General features: G+C 44.9%; 2 protein-coding genes and 2 non-coding genes across 5 annotated transcripts; 1 reads left to right on the forward strand and 3 right to left on the reverse strand.

The window, feature by feature from the left end:
* Positions 1 to 503: 503 nt before the first annotated feature.
* LOC108891461 (E3 ubiquitin-protein ligase CHIP) lies at positions 504 to 3,567 on the reverse strand. Of its 2 annotated transcripts, none has more exons than XM_018688571.2 (8): positions 3,399 to 3,567; positions 2,434 to 2,643; positions 2,153 to 2,351; positions 1,912 to 2,077; positions 1,741 to 1,828; positions 1,298 to 1,354; positions 1,091 to 1,207; positions 504 to 990 (listed from the first exon to the last, which is right to left on the reverse strand). In XM_018688571.2, the coding sequence occupies exons 2-8, from the start codon at positions 2,551 to 2,553 to the stop codon at positions 865 to 867; spliced, it is 873 nt and encodes a 290-aa protein (XP_018544087.1). In that variant the 5' UTR covers positions 2,554 to 2,643; positions 3,399 to 3,567; the 3' UTR covers positions 504 to 864. The 2 variants fall into 2 exon arrangements, with proteins under 2 accessions (XP_018544087.1, XP_050923695.1); XM_051067738.1 differs by having other exon boundaries at positions 1,741 to 1,824; positions 1,908 to 2,077.
* A 478-nt stretch (positions 3,568 to 4,045) lies between these two features.
* On the reverse strand, positions 4,046 to 13,624 carry LOC108891458 (calpain-15). The gene is made up of 10 exons (XM_018688569.2): positions 12,566 to 13,624; positions 12,127 to 12,335; positions 10,870 to 11,053; positions 9,934 to 10,157; positions 9,729 to 9,854; positions 8,692 to 8,844; positions 8,406 to 8,567; positions 7,344 to 7,791; positions 5,584 to 5,762; positions 4,046 to 5,504 (listed from the first exon to the last, which is right to left on the reverse strand). The coding sequence occupies exons 1-10, from the start codon at positions 13,619 to 13,621 to the stop codon at positions 5,327 to 5,329; spliced, it is 2,919 nt and encodes a 972-aa protein (XP_018544085.2). The 5' UTR covers positions 13,622 to 13,624; the 3' UTR covers positions 4,046 to 5,326.
* LOC127139641 (5S ribosomal RNA) lies at positions 6,273 to 6,391 on the forward strand. The gene has a single exon (XR_007809936.1). It is a non-coding gene; the product is annotated as a 5S ribosomal RNA (ribosomal RNA).
* Positions 6,770 to 6,888, reverse strand: LOC127139642 (5S ribosomal RNA). Its single transcript, XR_007809937.1, has one exon. It is a non-coding gene; the product is annotated as a 5S ribosomal RNA (ribosomal RNA).
* Positions 13,625 to 17,742: the final 4,118 nt, after the last annotated feature.

Consider the following 17,742-nt stretch of genomic DNA (forward strand, 5'->3'; position numbering starts at 1 on the left):
TTACATAGAAAACACATTCATATAAAACTCTACCAACTTTGTTCATTTAAAAACCAAACAACATTAAAATGATGTTTAATGAAATGATCTGTTCATCAGGTTTTAATATGATGCTGATTATACGTCTGCACTTTTACTCAATGCAGGACTTTTACTTGTAACAGAGTATTTTTACTTTCTGATCAGGATCTGACTTCTTCGTCTGTTTATGTTCAACAACTTTCAAATCTTTTTTCTTCTCGATTCTATAACTTTTTATTTCTTGGATTGTCCATTAATTTCTCCTGTTTATCTACTTTAGAATAAAGTGCTGTTTATATAAAACTCTTCACCTCACAGATCTGTGTTCCTCAGTTTCCTGGAAAGAACTTTGTTTTTTCCTTACATGGTCCCAACAGTCTATATATATATATATATATATATATATATATATATAATATATATATATATATATATATATATATATATATATATATTAAATGGTCCTTGTTGTTGACAGTAAAGTTCTTTATTCTAGTGGTGCTGCAGGTTTTACTTCTTTTGAATTCAGTTTCATTTATTACTGAAAACTTTATTTGTTATATACACTGACATGTTTTCCTGTCAGACTCTAACTGATCAGAGTGGATTAGAGTTTACTGCACTGACTGAAAACTCTGACTTTTATTTTCTCTCCAGGAAACTCTTCAGAAATCACAGCCCAGTAAAATAAAGTGTTTTACAGTAGAATTAGCTCTTTGGCTGTTTGCTGATTTCCAGCTGATCAATAAGCTGCAGGTTTGATGTCGGATTGAATCAGACGCACGATTTGTTCTGGACAAATTTAGGTTAAAGCAGAGACAGAGCGACGACCTCTCTGAACACTCAGTAATCCTCCACCCATCCATTCTCCAAAATAAAAGCATCAATTACTTCCTTCATGGCCAGGTTGGGGATCAGCTGATCCTGGGTCAGCGGAGTCCGAGTCACCGGGTCAAAATGTCCGACTCGCTGAAAGAGAACAACAAACACTCTTCGATTCTCTTCTTTGCTTTAACAGAGAAATGAAAACCTTTCATGAATCACTGAAAACCGACTTCTAGGTTTTTACCTGCAGATGCTCCTCGATGTCTTTGCGGTCGTACGTGACGCCGCTCGGCGTGATGCACGGCTCCCTCATCAACTCGAAGCTGATCTTTCCGCACAGGAAGTCTGGGATCTCTCGCTTCTGTCAAACACACGACAAACAGAATCTACTGTCCTCCGATCGAACCACATCACACCAGAGGTTCATCACCGACCGAACACCAACACTCACCTTCCTCTTCTCGTCTACCTGACAGAACAGCTCCTCCATGTCTGACAGGTACTTGTCCTGTAAAGAAACAGTTTTTAAGGTTAGAGATAAAACAAACAGGTGGAGGGTTACTGGTAAAATCAGTAAGGAAGGAAGGAGGGACTACGGTGGCCTTCAGCTAACAGAAAAGAGTCAGTGTTTGGTTTGTCCACTCTGGGCTCCTGTAGAAACATGGCGGACTGGGAGAAGATCGTTCAAAGCTCACGAAAACAAAATGACTGATTCCTCACTGATGAAAACATGATTAGAAATGTTAAATTCCATTTCTGCCATTAGATTCTCATCAATCCAACACACTGGTCCTTTAAAATCTGTGGTTTTATGAACCTACTTCTGTTTGAGTTTGAACCAGCAACAGAATCATCAGAAAACCTCCAGGGTCTGGAGTCCCAGTGGAAACCTACATGTTTTGTGTGGATCTCGTTGAGGTTGTGTTGAGTTCTGCTGTCGTCGGACTTGTCCTCCTGTTTCTGTCTGCAGCCGTCCAGCTCTCTGTAGATCAGACCACACACATACTTTAACTTTAGAGTCGAGGACAGGAGTAGAGATGTGACCTGACGCTGGAGTCGACCTGCCTCTTTTTCTCGGCGAGGATGAGTTTGGTGAGGTAGGCGTGCAGCTCGCTCTCCTGGTTGATCCTCCTCTCCTCCATGCTGTTCCAGCGTTTCTTCTTCGCGATCCGCAGAGCGCTGGGGATGTCGTCGCCGAAGTTCAGACGCTGCTCTTTGGCCAGATTATACGCTGAAACAAACAACAGAACCGTGTTGGTGTTATTGTCGCGTAAACAGCAGCAGCTTTAAACATCCTCCCTCGTACCTTTCTGCAGGTTGCCGATGGCTTCGTCGTAGTTCTCCATCTCCAGGTGACACTGACCCATGAAGAAATGAGCTTTGACCGACTGGCTGTCCAGCTCCAGAGCGTGTCTGCAGTCGCCCAGAGCTTTGTCGTACTGCTGCAGCTTCACGTAGCACAGAGCTCTGTTGGTGTAGTACGCCGGCACCGAGGGACTGTGGGTCTAACAGAAAACAAAACGCTCAGTGTAGAGATGCAGCACTTTGACCACACAGTTACAGTCTGCTGATACACAGGTTCCTTACGATGGCTTTGCTGTAGCAGGCGGCGGCCTCCAGGTACTTGCGGTTCAGGAAGAGGCGGTTCCCCTGCTCCTTCAGCTCCTGAGCCGACACCGACGCGCTCTTCTCCGGACTCTCGGACATTTTGTCCACCAGGCTCGCTGCGCCGCCGGCAGCTGCCTCCTCGCTCCGCTTCCCTATCCTGACGCTCAGATCCAACAGGCAGGACAGAAACTGATTCAAAGAAAAGATCAGAGACTCAGGTTCTAACACTCGACCCTCTCTGAGCCTGATGCTGCTGAGATGCTGGTTGAACTTTGGGACAAGTTACTGTTGTTTCATCGTTTCAACCAAATCACAGAAATGATCAATAAAGAATCAGTTTCAATAAAAACAATGATCCCCATCAGTTTACAGTGGCATCTTTTTAAATCCCCAGGCATCCACATCCTTTCTGGGCCTCAGGTAAGACACCTGTGCTCCCTCAGGTGGGTCTGATCACTGGCACCTGATCTGTAACACCTGGTTCTAATTTTATTTATTTATTTAAATTTGTTCAAGTCTACCTCCTTTATTATCAACAGACTCCGTATCAACATGTGTTTGTTTAAAACACCAACGCTCCTGCTTTATGTCTGTCTACCTGTATATTTAACCTGTATCCGTATCGATTAGTATTGATTCTTCCTGTCTGACAGTGTGTTGTCAGTACAGACCTGACTCTGTAATAACAGGCTGAAATAATCCACATTATTCAGATTATTTGTAACCGCTGTCCTGTTTGAACTGATGCTAACGTGTAGCCGCCGTTAGCTTCTCTGCTGTTTCTAAGTCCCGGTTTATTCCTGAATATCAGTGAGGTGACTCTCTTCTTGGTTCAGGGCGGCAGCCATTACACCGTCAGAGTATAAACATCATCTCACCGTTAACCGTGACACGACACGTCAGGTTAGCTCGTTAACGACACGTTTCACCGTTAATGTACGAACCTGGAGCCGCTGTTTGAAGAACACCTTGACCGCGAGGAGGAGAAGAATCCTGAGAAACTGCTGTTACATTAAAAAGACGCCGTTTTCACGTCGTTTAGCTCCGCGGCTAACACCTTAGCTACAGGCTGCTGCAGCCAACAGATGTTTTGGTTTGGAGCTGTGACGTAAAACGCGTCATCAGGGGACACGCCCAACGACAGGGGAAGTTCAGCTTTTATTTTGAAAAATTTGAGGGAAATAAAGTTTCATTATGGAAAAAAAATACAAAAATTATTTTATTCCAGAATTTTTTTTTATTTTACTGAGAACAACGTTTATTAAAGAAAAATTTGTTTTTGGGTAAAAAATATTTTATTGCAGAAAAATATTCATCATGAAAATAATGTTTATTATGTGAAAAAGTTTTTCTTTTTGTATAAGAAAAAAATATTATCAAAAAAATACTAAAATGATTTTATTGCAGAAAATGTTTTCTTAAGAAAACAACATTTTTTATTGGAAAAATGTCAGGATGTTATATAATGTCAGTATGGAATATATAAAAAATTTTATTGTGAAAAAAAAATATGAAAAATGAATATATCACAGAAAATATGTTTATTATGAAAAAGGTTTTATTGTTGAAAAAGTTCTTTGAAAATTGGGTTTTATTTTGAAAATTAGCTTCATCGTGGCAAAACTAGTTTTATTATGGAAAAGTTTTATCTTGAAAAACGGGTTTTATTTTGAAAAACTGGTTTATTATGGAAGAAAAGTTTTCTTGAGGAAAAACAGTTTTATTATTTGCTTTAATACTGATTATTAATCTCATTATTATAGTTCATTTAACTGGATAAACACAGAGAATACAGTGAAGGTCAAACCTGAATGTAAAAAATGTAAATACACATTAATCACAACAACATTCATCTCACTCCATCTGAACCCTGTAAATATAACAGATAAGATAAAGAGCTATACATATTTGAATTGATGAAGCATCATAACAGCTTTCAAACATTTGCATAGTTTATTATCTTCTCTAACAACATGACGGTAGTTCTGGATTCATGAGCATAAAATATTTGTCTTTATTGTGCAAGTTTAAAACGTGTCCTCTGAAATAAAACACCACGAGAATCCAGCATAGTTTAAAGTTCATAAAGTGCTAATGCAACCACACAGCGAGTGTCTGCCGCTTCTCTAAACTAAAACACTTCATTTAAACGACGTATAAATCTGCAGTACCACTGACAGACACCTGCTTCCTGTTACAGCTCAGCAGCAAGTTCACACACGACTAAGATTCTAACTTCTACTCAGCATCACCAGTGCAAGTCAGACAGTCTGGACCTGGACCTGGACCTGGACCTGGACCTGAGGACCGTCCTGTGCTCTGACATGTAAAGTGCATCATGTGTTGTACATGTTGGTCTGTGTGAGGAGGAGCAGCTTCTGTTGGTGGATCAGACGTCAGAGCTGCTCTGAGGACAGAAATCAATAATCAATAATCCCACCTGTTGAATTAAAGGCTCAGTTCACCCAAACTACAAACACTAACTGTCACCTGGGTCGACCCGGTGCTTCAGGTGTTTAAATCTGACGCCGCGACCGACAAAAATACTGTTTCCAGGTCTCTGCTGTGTCCTCGTGCGGCGTCAGGGAGGAGGATCAAGAAATTCCTGATGTGATGATATGATTTTTATCAGCGTGTCGCAGGTCGTCCCAGACGTCACGTCACCGTTGGTCCTGACGTTTATATTCAGGCTCGGTGTCTTTACCCTGCTGCCCACTGAGGTTTAACTCAACCAGTGAAACGGTTTCTGTCTCAGAGCAGCTCTCTGTTTAAAACATGTGACCTAAGTCTGTGTGCTCACTACATGTGACAGAAGCTGCCTCCATGTTGAGACCTCCTGATCCCAGGTCTGGTTCCTCTGACTGGGCGGTGGTCAGAGGGGTCGGGGCTGGTGCAGACCCGCGGTCTCTGGACTCAGGGCGGGACTGTGCGTCGCCTTCGAGGGACTCCAGTTCCCCAGCGAGGCCTGGACGGCCTTACGATGAGCCAGTCTGTGTGTGATGGAGAATCCAGCGTTTCCCTCCAGCTGAGACAAAACCACCAGCACCTGTCTGAGAGAGGACCACATTAAGTCTCATTCACGGCCACAGGCACCTGAGCACACGTTGTACGACTGTTTCTGTGGTGAACCTGTGCAGAGGGGGGATGCTGTCGATGGTCTTGAGGCTGCTGCGCGTCGACACCACGTTGAAGCTGTCGCTGCAGTCGCAGGACACGTGCAGGTGGTGCCTGGGGTGTCTGTTCTCCACCATGACGATGAGCCCCGCCCAGCCGTGGGTCAGGTAGTAGCAGGTCATCCCCTCCCGACCCTGACACACACACACACACACACACACACACACACAGAGACAGCAGGTCACAGCTTATATTCAACACCAACCACATCAGAGTCCGTCCACTAAAGTTCTTGTTTCTGTCTCTGACAGACTCAGAGTGTCTGACAACATGATGGCAGGATTCCTCCAGAGACAGAGCTTTTTATTAAAGAGGAAGATCCTTTTAGTTTAACCAGAGACATCTCTGTATATCACTACCAGACTCCATTGACAAAAACAGGGATTTTACTGAGCAGAACACAGGAGCTTCTTTGGTTAGTTTGTGTTATTGTTTATTACTTTAACCTGTATAAAGTATCTGATTACTTCTTCCATCTCTGAAAGTCTCACAGTAACACAGACACACTAACAGATGGAGGCAGTGGTATTCCAGCAGCTCCTGGTTAAATCCCTGTTTTTCTCTATGGAGTCTGGTAGTGATATACAGAGGTGTCTCTGGTCTGTGTGTGACCTATAAAAGGTCTGATTGTGTCGGTCTCTATCGCTTACGGCCATACCACCCTGAACACGCCCGATCTCGTCTGATCTCGGAAGCTAAGCAGGGTCGGGCCTGGTCAGTACTTGGATGGGAGACCGCCTGGGAATACCAGGTGCTGTAAGCTTTTACACTTCTCTGTGCGGCCACCAGAGGACGCTGCTGCTGCTGCTTCATAACTATCACAGTCCATTTATGAACCTTGCTCTTATTTTGCATCTTTTTAGGTGTAAACAACCAAAAGGACGATTGGTTAACCAGAAACATCTCTATATATCTCTACCAGACTCCACTGACAGAAACAGGAAGTAATCCAGCAGCTAACATGAGCTAACCAGCAGCTAACATGAGCTAACCAGCAGCTAACAGTATGTAGCCAGTGTTTGTCTGTCAGTCAGTTCAGTTCAGTCTTTGAGTTGTGTGATATAATATGAATCTTCTGTCTCCTCCAGCAGCAGCAGCAGCAGCAGCAGCGTCCTCTAGTGGCCGCACAGAGAAGTGTAAAAGCTTACAGCACCTGGTATTCCCAGGCGGTCTCCCATCCAAGTACTGACCAGGCCCGACCCTGCTTAGCTTCCGAGATCAGACGAGATCGGGCGTGTTCAGGGTGGTATGGCCGTAAGCGATAGAGACCGACACAATCAGACCTTTTATAGGTCACACACAGACCAGAGACACCTCTGTATATCACTACCAGACTCCATTGACAGAAACAGGTTTTTAACTGAGCAGAACACAGGAGCTTCTTTGGTTAGTTTGTGTTATTGTTTATTTTATTTATTGTTTACTTTAACCTGTATAAAGTATCTGATTACTTCTTCCACCACTGAAAGTCACACAGTAACACAGACACACTAACAGATGGAGGCAGTGGTATTCCAGCAGCTCCTGTGTTCTGCTCGGTTAAAATTCCTGTTTTTGTTAATGGAGTCTGGTGGTGATAAAACAGCAGTTACCTGCAGAGAACAATCCAAACAAAAGACCTTTAATGATGCATTCAGGAACACATCATTAACACTTTGAACAGCTTGTAGACTTGGTTACATAACTTACAAAGCGATGAGTGAGTGCAGCATTACCTCGTGTCTCTCTCCTTTGGTCTCAGTGAGCTGGATGATGGCGTCGGCGATGGTGGTGTTGGAGGCTGTTACCTGCTCCACCATCACCAGTCTGGAGCTGTAGATGGCCAGCATGTAACCCGGCGCCTCCGACCTCCCACAGCTCACTGAAAACACACCACGGGGGCTGTTAACAGCTCTGAGGCCTGCTGGCTTCAGTGAACGATGTTGGAGGCCACAGTCCTCACCTGTCCCCTCTGTGATGGAGCTGTGCCAGTGGTTAAAGGCGCAGCAGAGCACGGCGTACTCGCCCGGCTCCAGCATGACGTCGCAGCCCACAAACCTCCTCACCGAGCGGCGGCTGTGAGCCAGCAGACGACCCAGCGCCAGAGTCCCAGAGCTGTCATAGGCGACCCGAAACACCAGCACGCACAGGTCCAGCAGGTGGCTCTCAGCTGTGTCCCAACGCCTGAGGAAACACAGGAGGACGGTTTTTTAGTCTGCGGACATTTTGTTTTCTTGTGTAGATGGAGGGTGACTGACAGAACCTGGGCCTTATCCTCCCATGTTTTTAGGTGTAAATGATTGATAGGAACCTTTTTATTAAAGAGGAAGATCCTTTTAGTTTAACCAGAAACATCTCTATAAATCAATACCAGACTCCATTGACAAAAACAGGGATTTAGCCGAGCAGAACACAGGAGCTGCTCAGTGTGATATTCAGTGATGGTAGTGGTACTTCAGCCGTACTTTTACTCATGTAAAGTATCTGATTACTTCTTCCAGCACTGAAAGTCACACAGTAACACAGACACACTAACAGGTGGAGGCAGTGGTATTTCAGCAGCTCCTGGTTAAATCACTGTTTTTCTCTATGGAGTCTGGTAGAGATATATAGAGATGTTTCTGGTTAAACTAAAAGGATCTGACTCTTTAATAAACAGGTTTGTCTCTGTCAAGTTAAAAAATACTGGAGTTATTCTTTAACAAGAATCAAGGTGTACAGCGTCACTGCCTGCCCCCTACAGGCTGCTGCGTTCATTACACCAGACAGAACACTGGTTAAACTGCTGTTAGAGTTACCTGCTGCCCTGCTGGAACAAAGCCAGCTCCACGGACGTTCTCTCCAGCACTGTGATGGACACCACCGTCACCGGAACGTCGGCTCCTCGGGGGAAAACACCCGGGACCCGAAGCTCCTGCCAGTCTGAATGAATCTTACAGATATCCACTGAGTCAAAGTACCTGCCAGGGTCAAACACACACTCACAGACATGTGAACGCACAAACACACACTACGACAACTAAAAAAACTGATGTACTGAGGAGAACTTTCCAGTCACCTAACCATCAGTTAGTCCCAGTCTACCTGATGAAATCCCAGAAGTCCATCCAGAACAGGCCGTCCTCAGCTCGCTGAGCGCAGAGCTCCCTCTTCAGGTGTGGAGGCCAGTTCGGCCAGTCGTCGGCCCACGGTCCGGTCCAGGAGAACCGACCCCACGGGTTCCTCAACTGCAGTAATCTGTGGGGTAGCATCACACAGGTTTTAACTGCGGGAACAGTAGAGTTCTGGGCAGATCCCTGAGTTTCAGAGTCTGTAATCAGGAGGAAAACTGGTTCCTCCGACGCTGTAACGTTTCTTTAACTCTCCCTGATGTTTGTCCTCGTACTGCTCAGCCACCAGAGTCCAGATAAGAGCAGAGAGGAGCTGATAAAGTTAAATCCATCAGCTTAATAAGCAGCTCTGAGTGGGACAGTGACGAGGTTTATGGGCTTTTTTTGTCCTGGGTTTCATCCTCAGAGACTGAAGGGAAGACCTGCAAACTGGCACATAGACCTGAAGGAAGGCTGAGCATGTGATGTTCAGCCTCCTAAAGAGAAACTGGTCTTTATCTGAACATCAGCAGAGAGGTGGAGATATCTTCCCTCCTTCCTGGTTTTCTGCAGCAGCGGCCATTTTGTCAGCTGCTTCACTTTAAATGAAGGAAGTAACAGATATAAATATTTTTCTAAATTTTAGAGCTTAGACAGGAGGAATGAAGGAACATCAGTCTTTATCTTAAATCAATTAACATCTTATCTAAAGCTTCTGTGTTGAATTGTGGTTAAAATGCACAACGTCCTCCAAACCTCCAGTGTCATAAAATATCTGCATCTCAATCAGTATTTTAAGTCAGTTTTTTAAGGCAGTAAAAGACAGAGCCCTCTGTAGTAAACATGTAAATTTCAGTCCTAATGAAGAAAACTAAACATGATTCATTTAAATCTAACTGTCACTTGGCATTTTTCTGAAAACATCCAAAGAAAATGTGTTTTTTGTCACTTAAAATTGAACCCTCCTGTCTCCAGCTGCACTCAGTGAAGTGATGGTGATAATAAACTCATACTGTTTTTTTTAATCGTCACCTGTGAGCGTCTACGTCCCGCACGTCGAGGACAGAGTAGGCGTGTCGTGGACGTAAACCCAGAGACTCGTATTCCGTGTCGTCCACCTTCATGTTCCCTCCTCCGCAGGACGCCCCCATCAGGAAACTACCAGCACAAACATGAACAGATGAAAATCCCAAACTTCCCTCCCGTCAGATTGTTTCAGACTCGTCCTGACTCTCACCCGGCTTCTTTGGAGCTCAGCATCTTGGCCCAGATGAGGTCTGTGTCGATGGGTTCCTCCTTCGGGTTGGTGGCGCTGACCTGGAGGGCCAGAGACTCGCAGGGGGCCCCGGTCAGCGTGGACAGGCCCTCGATGGCGCGACCCGCCTGCAGAGCAAAGTAGGAGCCGTGGAGTTTGGCCAGAGCTTTTTCTATCAGAGCCACCCACAGCTGTTTCCTCTGGGCCTGGAGAGGGAAGGAGAGGATTAACAGAAAATATGGTTAATTAATGTCAGGCAGAGGAACATCAGATTAAAGAGAAACAGAGCTCAAGATGGAAATGACTCTACTGGTTCAGTACTTTTTAAGGTACAACACATCTTTAGCTCCAGGCTGCAGAAAAAAACACATTCAGATTTTTCATTAAGACAAAAAGTCGATCCTGTATAATCCTGCTGTTTCCTGGTGACAGAAAATAGGAAATATATGATATACAGTGTGAGAGTTTAACAACTGGAGTTTAGTGTAAAATAAGAAAAGCTGACTGCACCACTGTGTACACTCAGATATTGTTGCTTGTGTCTATTTGTTTTTGCATTGATAAAACCAGTCTTGCTGTTATTTTTGTACCAATATATTTAGAGGTAACTAATTTTACAGCTCTGAAGCTGAAACACTCTCAGTCTGTGGAGCCGCAACATTTATTTCCTTTTCAATTTCAACTGTGCATTTAGAAAACCTTTAAACCAATCAATCCTGCTCAACAGCAGTTTATTGGTGTTATTGTGGTTACTGTGATTATTATTATAACTATTTTTCTAGCTGTCATTACAACCTTTAGTGGAGAGGGAAAACTTAATGTCTCAAATCTGAAGAGACTAGAGAAGGTAACTGAAGAACAGGATCAGTGGATAACGTCACGTGTGCATGGTTTTAAAAAGTCTGGTTTCTGTTTCACCTGAGAGAAGAGGAGGTGTCCGCCCTCGTCACACGGCAGCATGTCGTCCACCAACACCGTGGTCCACGAGCCGTCCTTGCAGAGACGCACCTGATAGGCTCCTTCAGCGCACAGCAAGCGGGTCACCATCACCTTCTCCACCAGCTCGGGACGTTCAGCCAGGACAGCCAAGGCACTCAGGAACCTGAGCAAGAGAAACTGCACTGGATCATTTTAGAGTTTGACAGAAAACATAAAAGTGGATATTTATAGTAATGTGTGTTATTATTTTACAGCTGTTACACAATCAACATTTACTTCATGATGAAAAGTTAAAACAAAAAAGTTGTTTATTGTCACTTTCACAGCACAATTCAACAACAAACCTTCTTCAGTTAAACTCAATCACAGACTCCTCCAGTGATCACATTATCTCCACTTAGTTTCTCCATCCTCCTGCATTAAACTCCAGTGTAGTGTGAATCTAGGTGTTATCTTTCACATCAAACGTAATTTGGATCATCAGGCTTCCTGTAGCTTCATAGTATTTAAAAAATTATTTTTTTTAACTGCAGCGAACTTGGAAATTGTCGTCCGCGCTTTTATCACGTCTCCACTGGACGACTGTAACTCACTGTGCTGCTGTTTTAGTCGATAAGTTCCTGTCTCAGTCCAGGATGCTGCAGCAAGACGACTCATAAAATCCAATAAGAGTCCCTTTAATGCTGCTTTTAGCATCGCATCCCTGCACCAGTTACCTGTTACCTTTAGAATAGATTTTTAGAAGTTTTAAGGCATGTACAGGGTTGGTTTGTGATCAGCTCCTTATGAGCCTGGATTTTTATTATTATGCACAGATTCTTATGGTTTTCACCTCTCATCTGAAATGGTTCCTCAGTTCTAGAGGCTGGTTGGGGAGTCCCAGGTATTGAACCTCTTGAGGCTGGTCCTGAGAGCTGTTTACCCAACCTGACATCATGTTAGTCACAAGGAAAAAATTAAACTGCCTGAGCAAGGATCTCAAGACTGTGTTGCAGGTGGCCGACAGCTGGTGTCGTGGTCTCAGGACCTCCAAGAGGTTAAATACCCGGGACCTCCACAACCAACCTCTAGAACTGAGGAACCGTTTCGGATGACAGATGAAACGTCTTCAAGAAACCTAAAAGAGGTCCAGTTGCCCTCAACTCTATCACGTAAGACGACCCTGACCTGGACGACTGAGAACCTACACAGATGGCAGCTGACATTTTTTGTTTCCCTCTGGGTTTTTTTCCTCACCAGCAGTTACCCAGAAGTCCCTGCAGGATGTCGGATGGACGCAGCGTGCGGAAAACAGACCACTTCACCGTCCGGTCTCTGAAGCTGCAGCAGTTGATTTCCTGCGGACGGAGCCACTTCTTGACCCGATGCTGGACGCCGTCGTCCAGCGGGAAGCCGACAGACTTCGGACTGGGAGGGAAACTATCGTCCACGAACGTCACAGCGTTCTGAAACAAAGGGTTGAAAAAGTCTGGTGTTGTTTCTCGTTTTCTCTCAGACAGAGTGAAAATACTGAATATCTCTCCTGCTGGGTTTGAAGAAGAGTATCTGGGAGTCAGGGACAGATGGGAAGTGATTTGCAAACTGGATGGTGTCACAGTCAGGGTCGAAACACCCTATGAAAGCTGTCTGAGGACATCTGCTCTGAGCTCTGACTGAGTGTGTGTCGTGTACAAACCTCTCTGCAGAACCTGACGATGTTCTCCCACAGCTCCTTGGCCTCGCCCTCGTCGCTCTGTCGCAGCGCCTCCACCAGCATGCTCTCCTTCCTCCTCAGGGACGGCGCTGGTTTGAGCTGAGCGGCGTGGTGCTGAGGAGTGTGGCAGGCCAGGCAGTGTTTCGCTTTAACCATGTTAATGAGAGTGCACGCCGGACACGCCCACTCCTCTGTCCTGGTAACAGACGCCACGCAGGGGGGAAACGACACCGAGGCGTCCGACGCAGGCGACAGAGGCGACATTTCCTCTTTGAGGATGCTGAGGCGCCTGCCGGGCAGCAGCTCCGGCTGGGTGGACAGATGTGAAACAGCGAGAGTTGAAGGAGACGGGCTGAGGTTTTGTGCTTGGATGCAAACATCTGGAGGCGGGACCTCTCTGCGGCTGCAGGGAACTGGATTATTATGACCTGAAGACGACACGCTGAGCACCGAGGAGTGTGTGTTTGGATACGAAGCCTCCACCGGTAAACACTCTCCTCTGGTGGATATGGAGAGTGACAGTGCCCCAGCTGCAGGCTCTGGTTGTTGTGTTCCTGTTTGATTGCAGGCCTCGGGCATGAGCAGGGCCTCAGCAGGGATTTGGGGGAGGGACAGTTTGCGTGGCCCCCCACAAGCAGAGCAGGACATGGAGGTAGGGGTGTTCTGCAGAGTGCACCTCAGACAATCCCAGGCCAGGCTGAGTTTATCTGCGTCTTCTGGCTGTTTCCTGCTTCCAGCCGACGACGGCCTCAGGGGCCCGGAGCAGCTCGCGGAGCGCTGAGGCCGAGGCTGGTCCTCGGACGAGTCCTGGGGCCGTTGGTCCAGCGCTCCGGCGGTGTAGCCGCAGAGGGAGCAGGCCAGCGTGTCGGGGGAGTTGGCCAGCGTACAACGTGGGCAAGACCAGCGGCCGTCCTCTCTGCTGGTCCACATCCACCGGGTGTCGGGTCTTCGCCGCGGGGCTTCACAGATGGAGCAGCGAGGGGCGCCGGCTGCGTTCAGGAAAGTACAGCAGCCACAGGCCCACTGGGTCCTCTGCATGGGCATCGAACCAGAAGAGAAACTGGAGAGACACAGAATCATATTGTGGCGATGATTTGCACAATACACGTAGAAAGTATAAGTATCTCTTTAATGTGATTTATCATCTATTTTTTATTTATTTCAGTCAGTTTGTTCTTAATCTGTTTTCCTCAGCCCTCAGTCTGTTTCTGTTCTGCTGCAAAATGTGAATTTACCCTCAGGGATCAATAAAGTCTTATTTAATCCCACATGGGCTTTAATTAGTAACAACCATCCATCAAATATTTGTACATGAGGCATTTTGCTTGAATTGATTACAGAACTGAGCAGTAAGTAAATGTTTTGGCTTTCTCTGAAACTGTTTTTAACTTTAATTCAAAAGGTAACACCTGTATTTTTGAACCTGGGCCTTATTTTCACATGTTTTTAGACAGAGCTTTTTTGAAGGGTAAGATTATTTTTGTTCAACCAGAAACATCTCTATATATCACTACCAGACTCCATTGACAAAAACAGGAATTTTACAGAGCAGTTACACAAACACACTAACAGATGGAGGCAGTGGTATTACAGCAGCTCCTGTGTTCTGCTCTCTCAATGGAGTCTGGTAGTGATATATAAATAATAATAATAGAATGGAATAGAATAAATGGGGGTATTGTTATGAAATTTACTGATATAATATCCACCAAACGTATCATATAAAATAATGAGTGTGGTGCAGAAAGATCTGAACCGTCTTCAGCTGAACTCTGGTTTCAAAAAGAAATCCCTGGAGACCAAAGTCAGAAAAAGCCAGAGAAGAGGAGGAAAAAACTCCAAACAGAAATGGGTGCATTAACAGTTCTGAGCATTTTCTGTTCCCTGTGGTGGCTCAGGGGGAGAAAATTAAAATGCATAAATATGGAAATGACACAAGAAGCTGCAGTTACAGTTAAAACAGAAACTGCTCTTTAACTGGAGCCTCGCTCAGACTGATTATTACCACAGGATTTATTACCCTCCTCATGTTCTGCCCCAACTGTTTGACCAGTAAAACCAGCTGGCAGCAGAGTTTCCAGTCTGAGATTCGTGTTCCTGATTGTGCTGCAGAGTCCTCGGCTGTAAAACAGTCCCAGATTATCTGTGTTGTGGCATCCAGGGAGAGATTTAGACTGGAGGAGCCAGTGGGACGGCTGTGTGGAGGCTGGCCCACATTTTCTAGCTGAGCTCTAAGTAACTTGGCATCGGGCCTGGAACTTCTCCTGGTGCAGTCCGACCTGGACGGGTTACTGCAGTGCACACGTTTCTGAGACGCAGGTGTTTCTGTGATGCAGAGCTCAGGTGTTACACCTGAGCAGCAGTGGAAATGAACGAGGCAGAAATACTTTGTACTTCTGTTTTTTTTACAAACTTAACATTTCTGTCAATAGTTTAACTTTGTAAACAATATCTGATCTTGACAATTATAAAAAAGTGTCTCCAATTAGTCAATGAATTGATTGACAGAAAATTAATTTATCATTCTATAACCTCAGATTCACTGGCTTTGAACATTTGCTGTTTTCTCTGACGTCTGTGATTGTTAAAGACCTTTAATATGTCTGACACTTAAACACTTAATATCTCAGCTGGCAGACGATCACCAAAGTAATTATTAGTTACAGCCTGAATTTTACTTGACTTTGATTTGAAAGTAATAAAACCTTCATTATTTTTCTGTAGAAAATACCAATGAGTTGTTTCATTTTGTAAACATTCCCTGGTCTGAAGATTATGTTACTAAAATCTAAATCTAAATCTAATCAGATCATTTCTTTAACACTGTTCTGTGTAAAGGCTTCAGAGATGTTATTATCAGTTATAACCTTTTGTTTCATCTGATCACATAATTCTGTACAGACATAATCGTTTTTAAAAACCTTTTATTAATGTTACACCTTCAAATGATTTGTCAAAGCCCAGTTTCATCCGACGTGTGAAACACTGTTTAAAAGGTTCTGAATGAGAAATGTTTATTTCTGAGGACAAAGCTGATGCACTTAGAGTCCTTCTGTTTGTTTAGTCGCTGCTGAACCTCGTCCTCCACCTGCTAACTCTAAGCTCTCTGGGTTCATCACCAACATCTGGGGAACAGCCGGGGAACAGCTGCATAGACACACCTGACCTGGAGAATGTCCTGCACAGACTCACTGAACTGTTTAGATTTTTAAAAATAATAAAGTCAACTCTAATGTTTTGTCACAGTGAGTCCACTTTCTACAGGGCATTTTGATCTCTGTGCATCAAAGATAATGTGTGACGGTCTGCAGATCTGAATTCCCGTTGGAAAGCTCGTGTGTGCTTTTCCAGACCATCGTCTATCGTCCAATCAGCAGGGACTTCCCTACTCGCGTTACATTTCCTGTCAGTGAGTAACTTGACTCCTGCTGGCACCGAGTCTGATGGAGTTTGGGACAATGTGGCAGCAGAGAGGACTCACTCTGGACAGAATATAGACAGTATATTAGACAGAGATGCAGTAATAATTAATAAGTGGAGATCTGGACAGAACTCAGGAAGGCTGGGGTTTACTTTATATCGACCACTTCATGAAAAATTCACAACGACACGGCTCGGAGTGTAGAATATAAATTAAAGATCCACTCCATTCTGCCGTCACGTTAAAGGTGCAACGTGTGGCATAATATCATTAATAAATCATCGAATCACTCACTTTTACACCAAGAACTAACAAACTAACAAGATAGACAGAGAATTTATCATCAGCTGAATAAATCTTCACCTCCACCTTCTGATTTAAAACTGGATTTGTAGACATTTGAAGAGAGGGTCAGTCTAACGTCTGCAGGCTGCTTCTTAACTTGTCCAAACTTTTAACATCTGTACTTCAGCCCATGGTTTGAGGCTGTTGCTCTGATGGATGACCTGAGTGAGAGTTGTGCCAGTTCTCCCTGTGATTTCTCTCTCAGTGAAGGAGTGGGGGGTATGTACGGTCTGGTGACCAGGACTGCATCTCTGTTTTTTGCTGATAATGTAGTTACATGGGTTTAAATTGGCCGTGACCTCAGGTCTGCGCCGGTTTGCCAAGTGTCTGAACCTCCGAGTCTGAACCTCCGAGTCTGAGGCTGCGGCGCTTTGGAAAATGCCAGGACACAGTGTCTGGGAGCAGGTTGTTGTTCAGCTGAAGGAAAGTGAACTTATCTTGGGGTTTTGTTGAGGTGAGATGCAGAGTGAGATGAACAGTTAACGCTGAGCCTGAAGGCAAAGCTCTGAATCACAAACACCACTGATCAGATTTTAAAGAAACTTTGCAAACTGAAACATTAGAAGCGAGTAGAAGGTTTCTGGCAGTGTTTTTACAGAGTGAGCCTCACCTGAAACAAAGAGCATCTCTGCTAACACCTGAGGAAATGAGCATGGATCCTCTGACTTTAAAGGAGCCGTGTGCAGGGTTCAGCTGATCTACTGCAGGAACTGATTCTAATATTCATGATCATGTTTTCATTAGTGTATAATAGTGTCATGTTGTCGTTAGCTTAGAATGAGCCCTTCATATCCACAGAGAGCAGGTCCTCCATGTTACACCACCATGTTTCTACGGTAGCCCAGAAAGGACAAACCAAACACTGACTCCATTCAGGCTTTTTAATCACCTGAAGGCCGCCGTATGTTCTCCTCCCAGTTGGTTGCAATCTGCATTCTCACCACTAGATGTCACTAAATCCTGCACACTGGTCCTTTAATGAAGTGATTGTTTAAAGATAAGATGCCTCAGAACCTGGTTTGTTCTGAAGGTGACTGATCATATCGTACGTTCACTTCACAGGTCGTTTGATGCTTTATCTCCTGTGCACCTGTCTGTAAACAGGTGAGAGAGCGTTCACCAGTTTTATCTGAGAATCCCTGAAACATCAAACTATTGGCTGTTCTTCAAACTCTCCTTCAGGACCACAGCGGTCTGTTAATGTTTCCCTGGACTGTTTCCACCCTTCGTATCTCGTTGCAGGTGTGAAGGCTGATGTTTGGTGTCGGGACGATGCTCGTCTCACCTGCGCTCCCTGTGCCTGCCGGGTCGGGGAAGCTGCCGAGGGATGAAGGTGCTTTGGCTGCTCCTCAGACACCCCATGATGGGGAGGGAGGCAGAGCTGCACCCCGGG

Source organism: Lates calcarifer, unplaced genomic scaffold (assembly GCF_001640805.2).
Source record: "Lates calcarifer isolate ASB-BC8 unplaced genomic scaffold, TLL_Latcal_v3 _unitig_1968_quiver_2037, whole genome shotgun sequence".
Lineage (NCBI taxonomy): Eukaryota > Metazoa > Chordata > Actinopteri > Centropomidae > Lates > Lates calcarifer.

What these genes read in the sequence shown, in the direction of transcription:
- LOC108891461 (XM_018688571.2), bottom strand. Translation starts at nt 2,553, where the DNA reads ATGTCCGAGAGTCCGGAGAAGAGCGCGTCGGTGTCGGCTCAGGAGCTG. An exon ending in CATCGGCAACCTGCAGAAAG is followed by an intron (nt 2,078 to 2,152) that starts GTACGAGGGAGG and finishes TGTTTGTTTCAG; the next exon opens with CGTATAATCTGGCCAAAGAG. An exon ending in ACGAGATCCACACAAAACAT is followed by an intron (nt 1,355 to 1,740) that starts GTAGGTTTCCAC and finishes GTTTCTTTACAG; the next exon opens with GACAAGTACCTGTCAGACAT.
- LOC108891458 (XM_018688569.2), bottom strand. Translation starts at nt 13,621, where the DNA reads ATGCAGAGGACCCAGTGGGCCTGTGGCTGCTGTACTTTCCTGAACGCA. An exon ending in TCGTCAGGTTCTGCAGAGAG is followed by an intron (nt 12,336 to 12,565) that starts GTTTGTACACGA and finishes CCTTTGTTTCAG; the next exon opens with AACGCTGTGACGTTCGTGGA. An exon ending in CTGAGCTCCAAAGAAGCCGG is followed by an intron (nt 9,855 to 9,933) that starts GTGAGAGTCAGG and finishes TTGTGCTGGTAG; the next exon opens with TTTCCTGATGGGGGCGTCCT.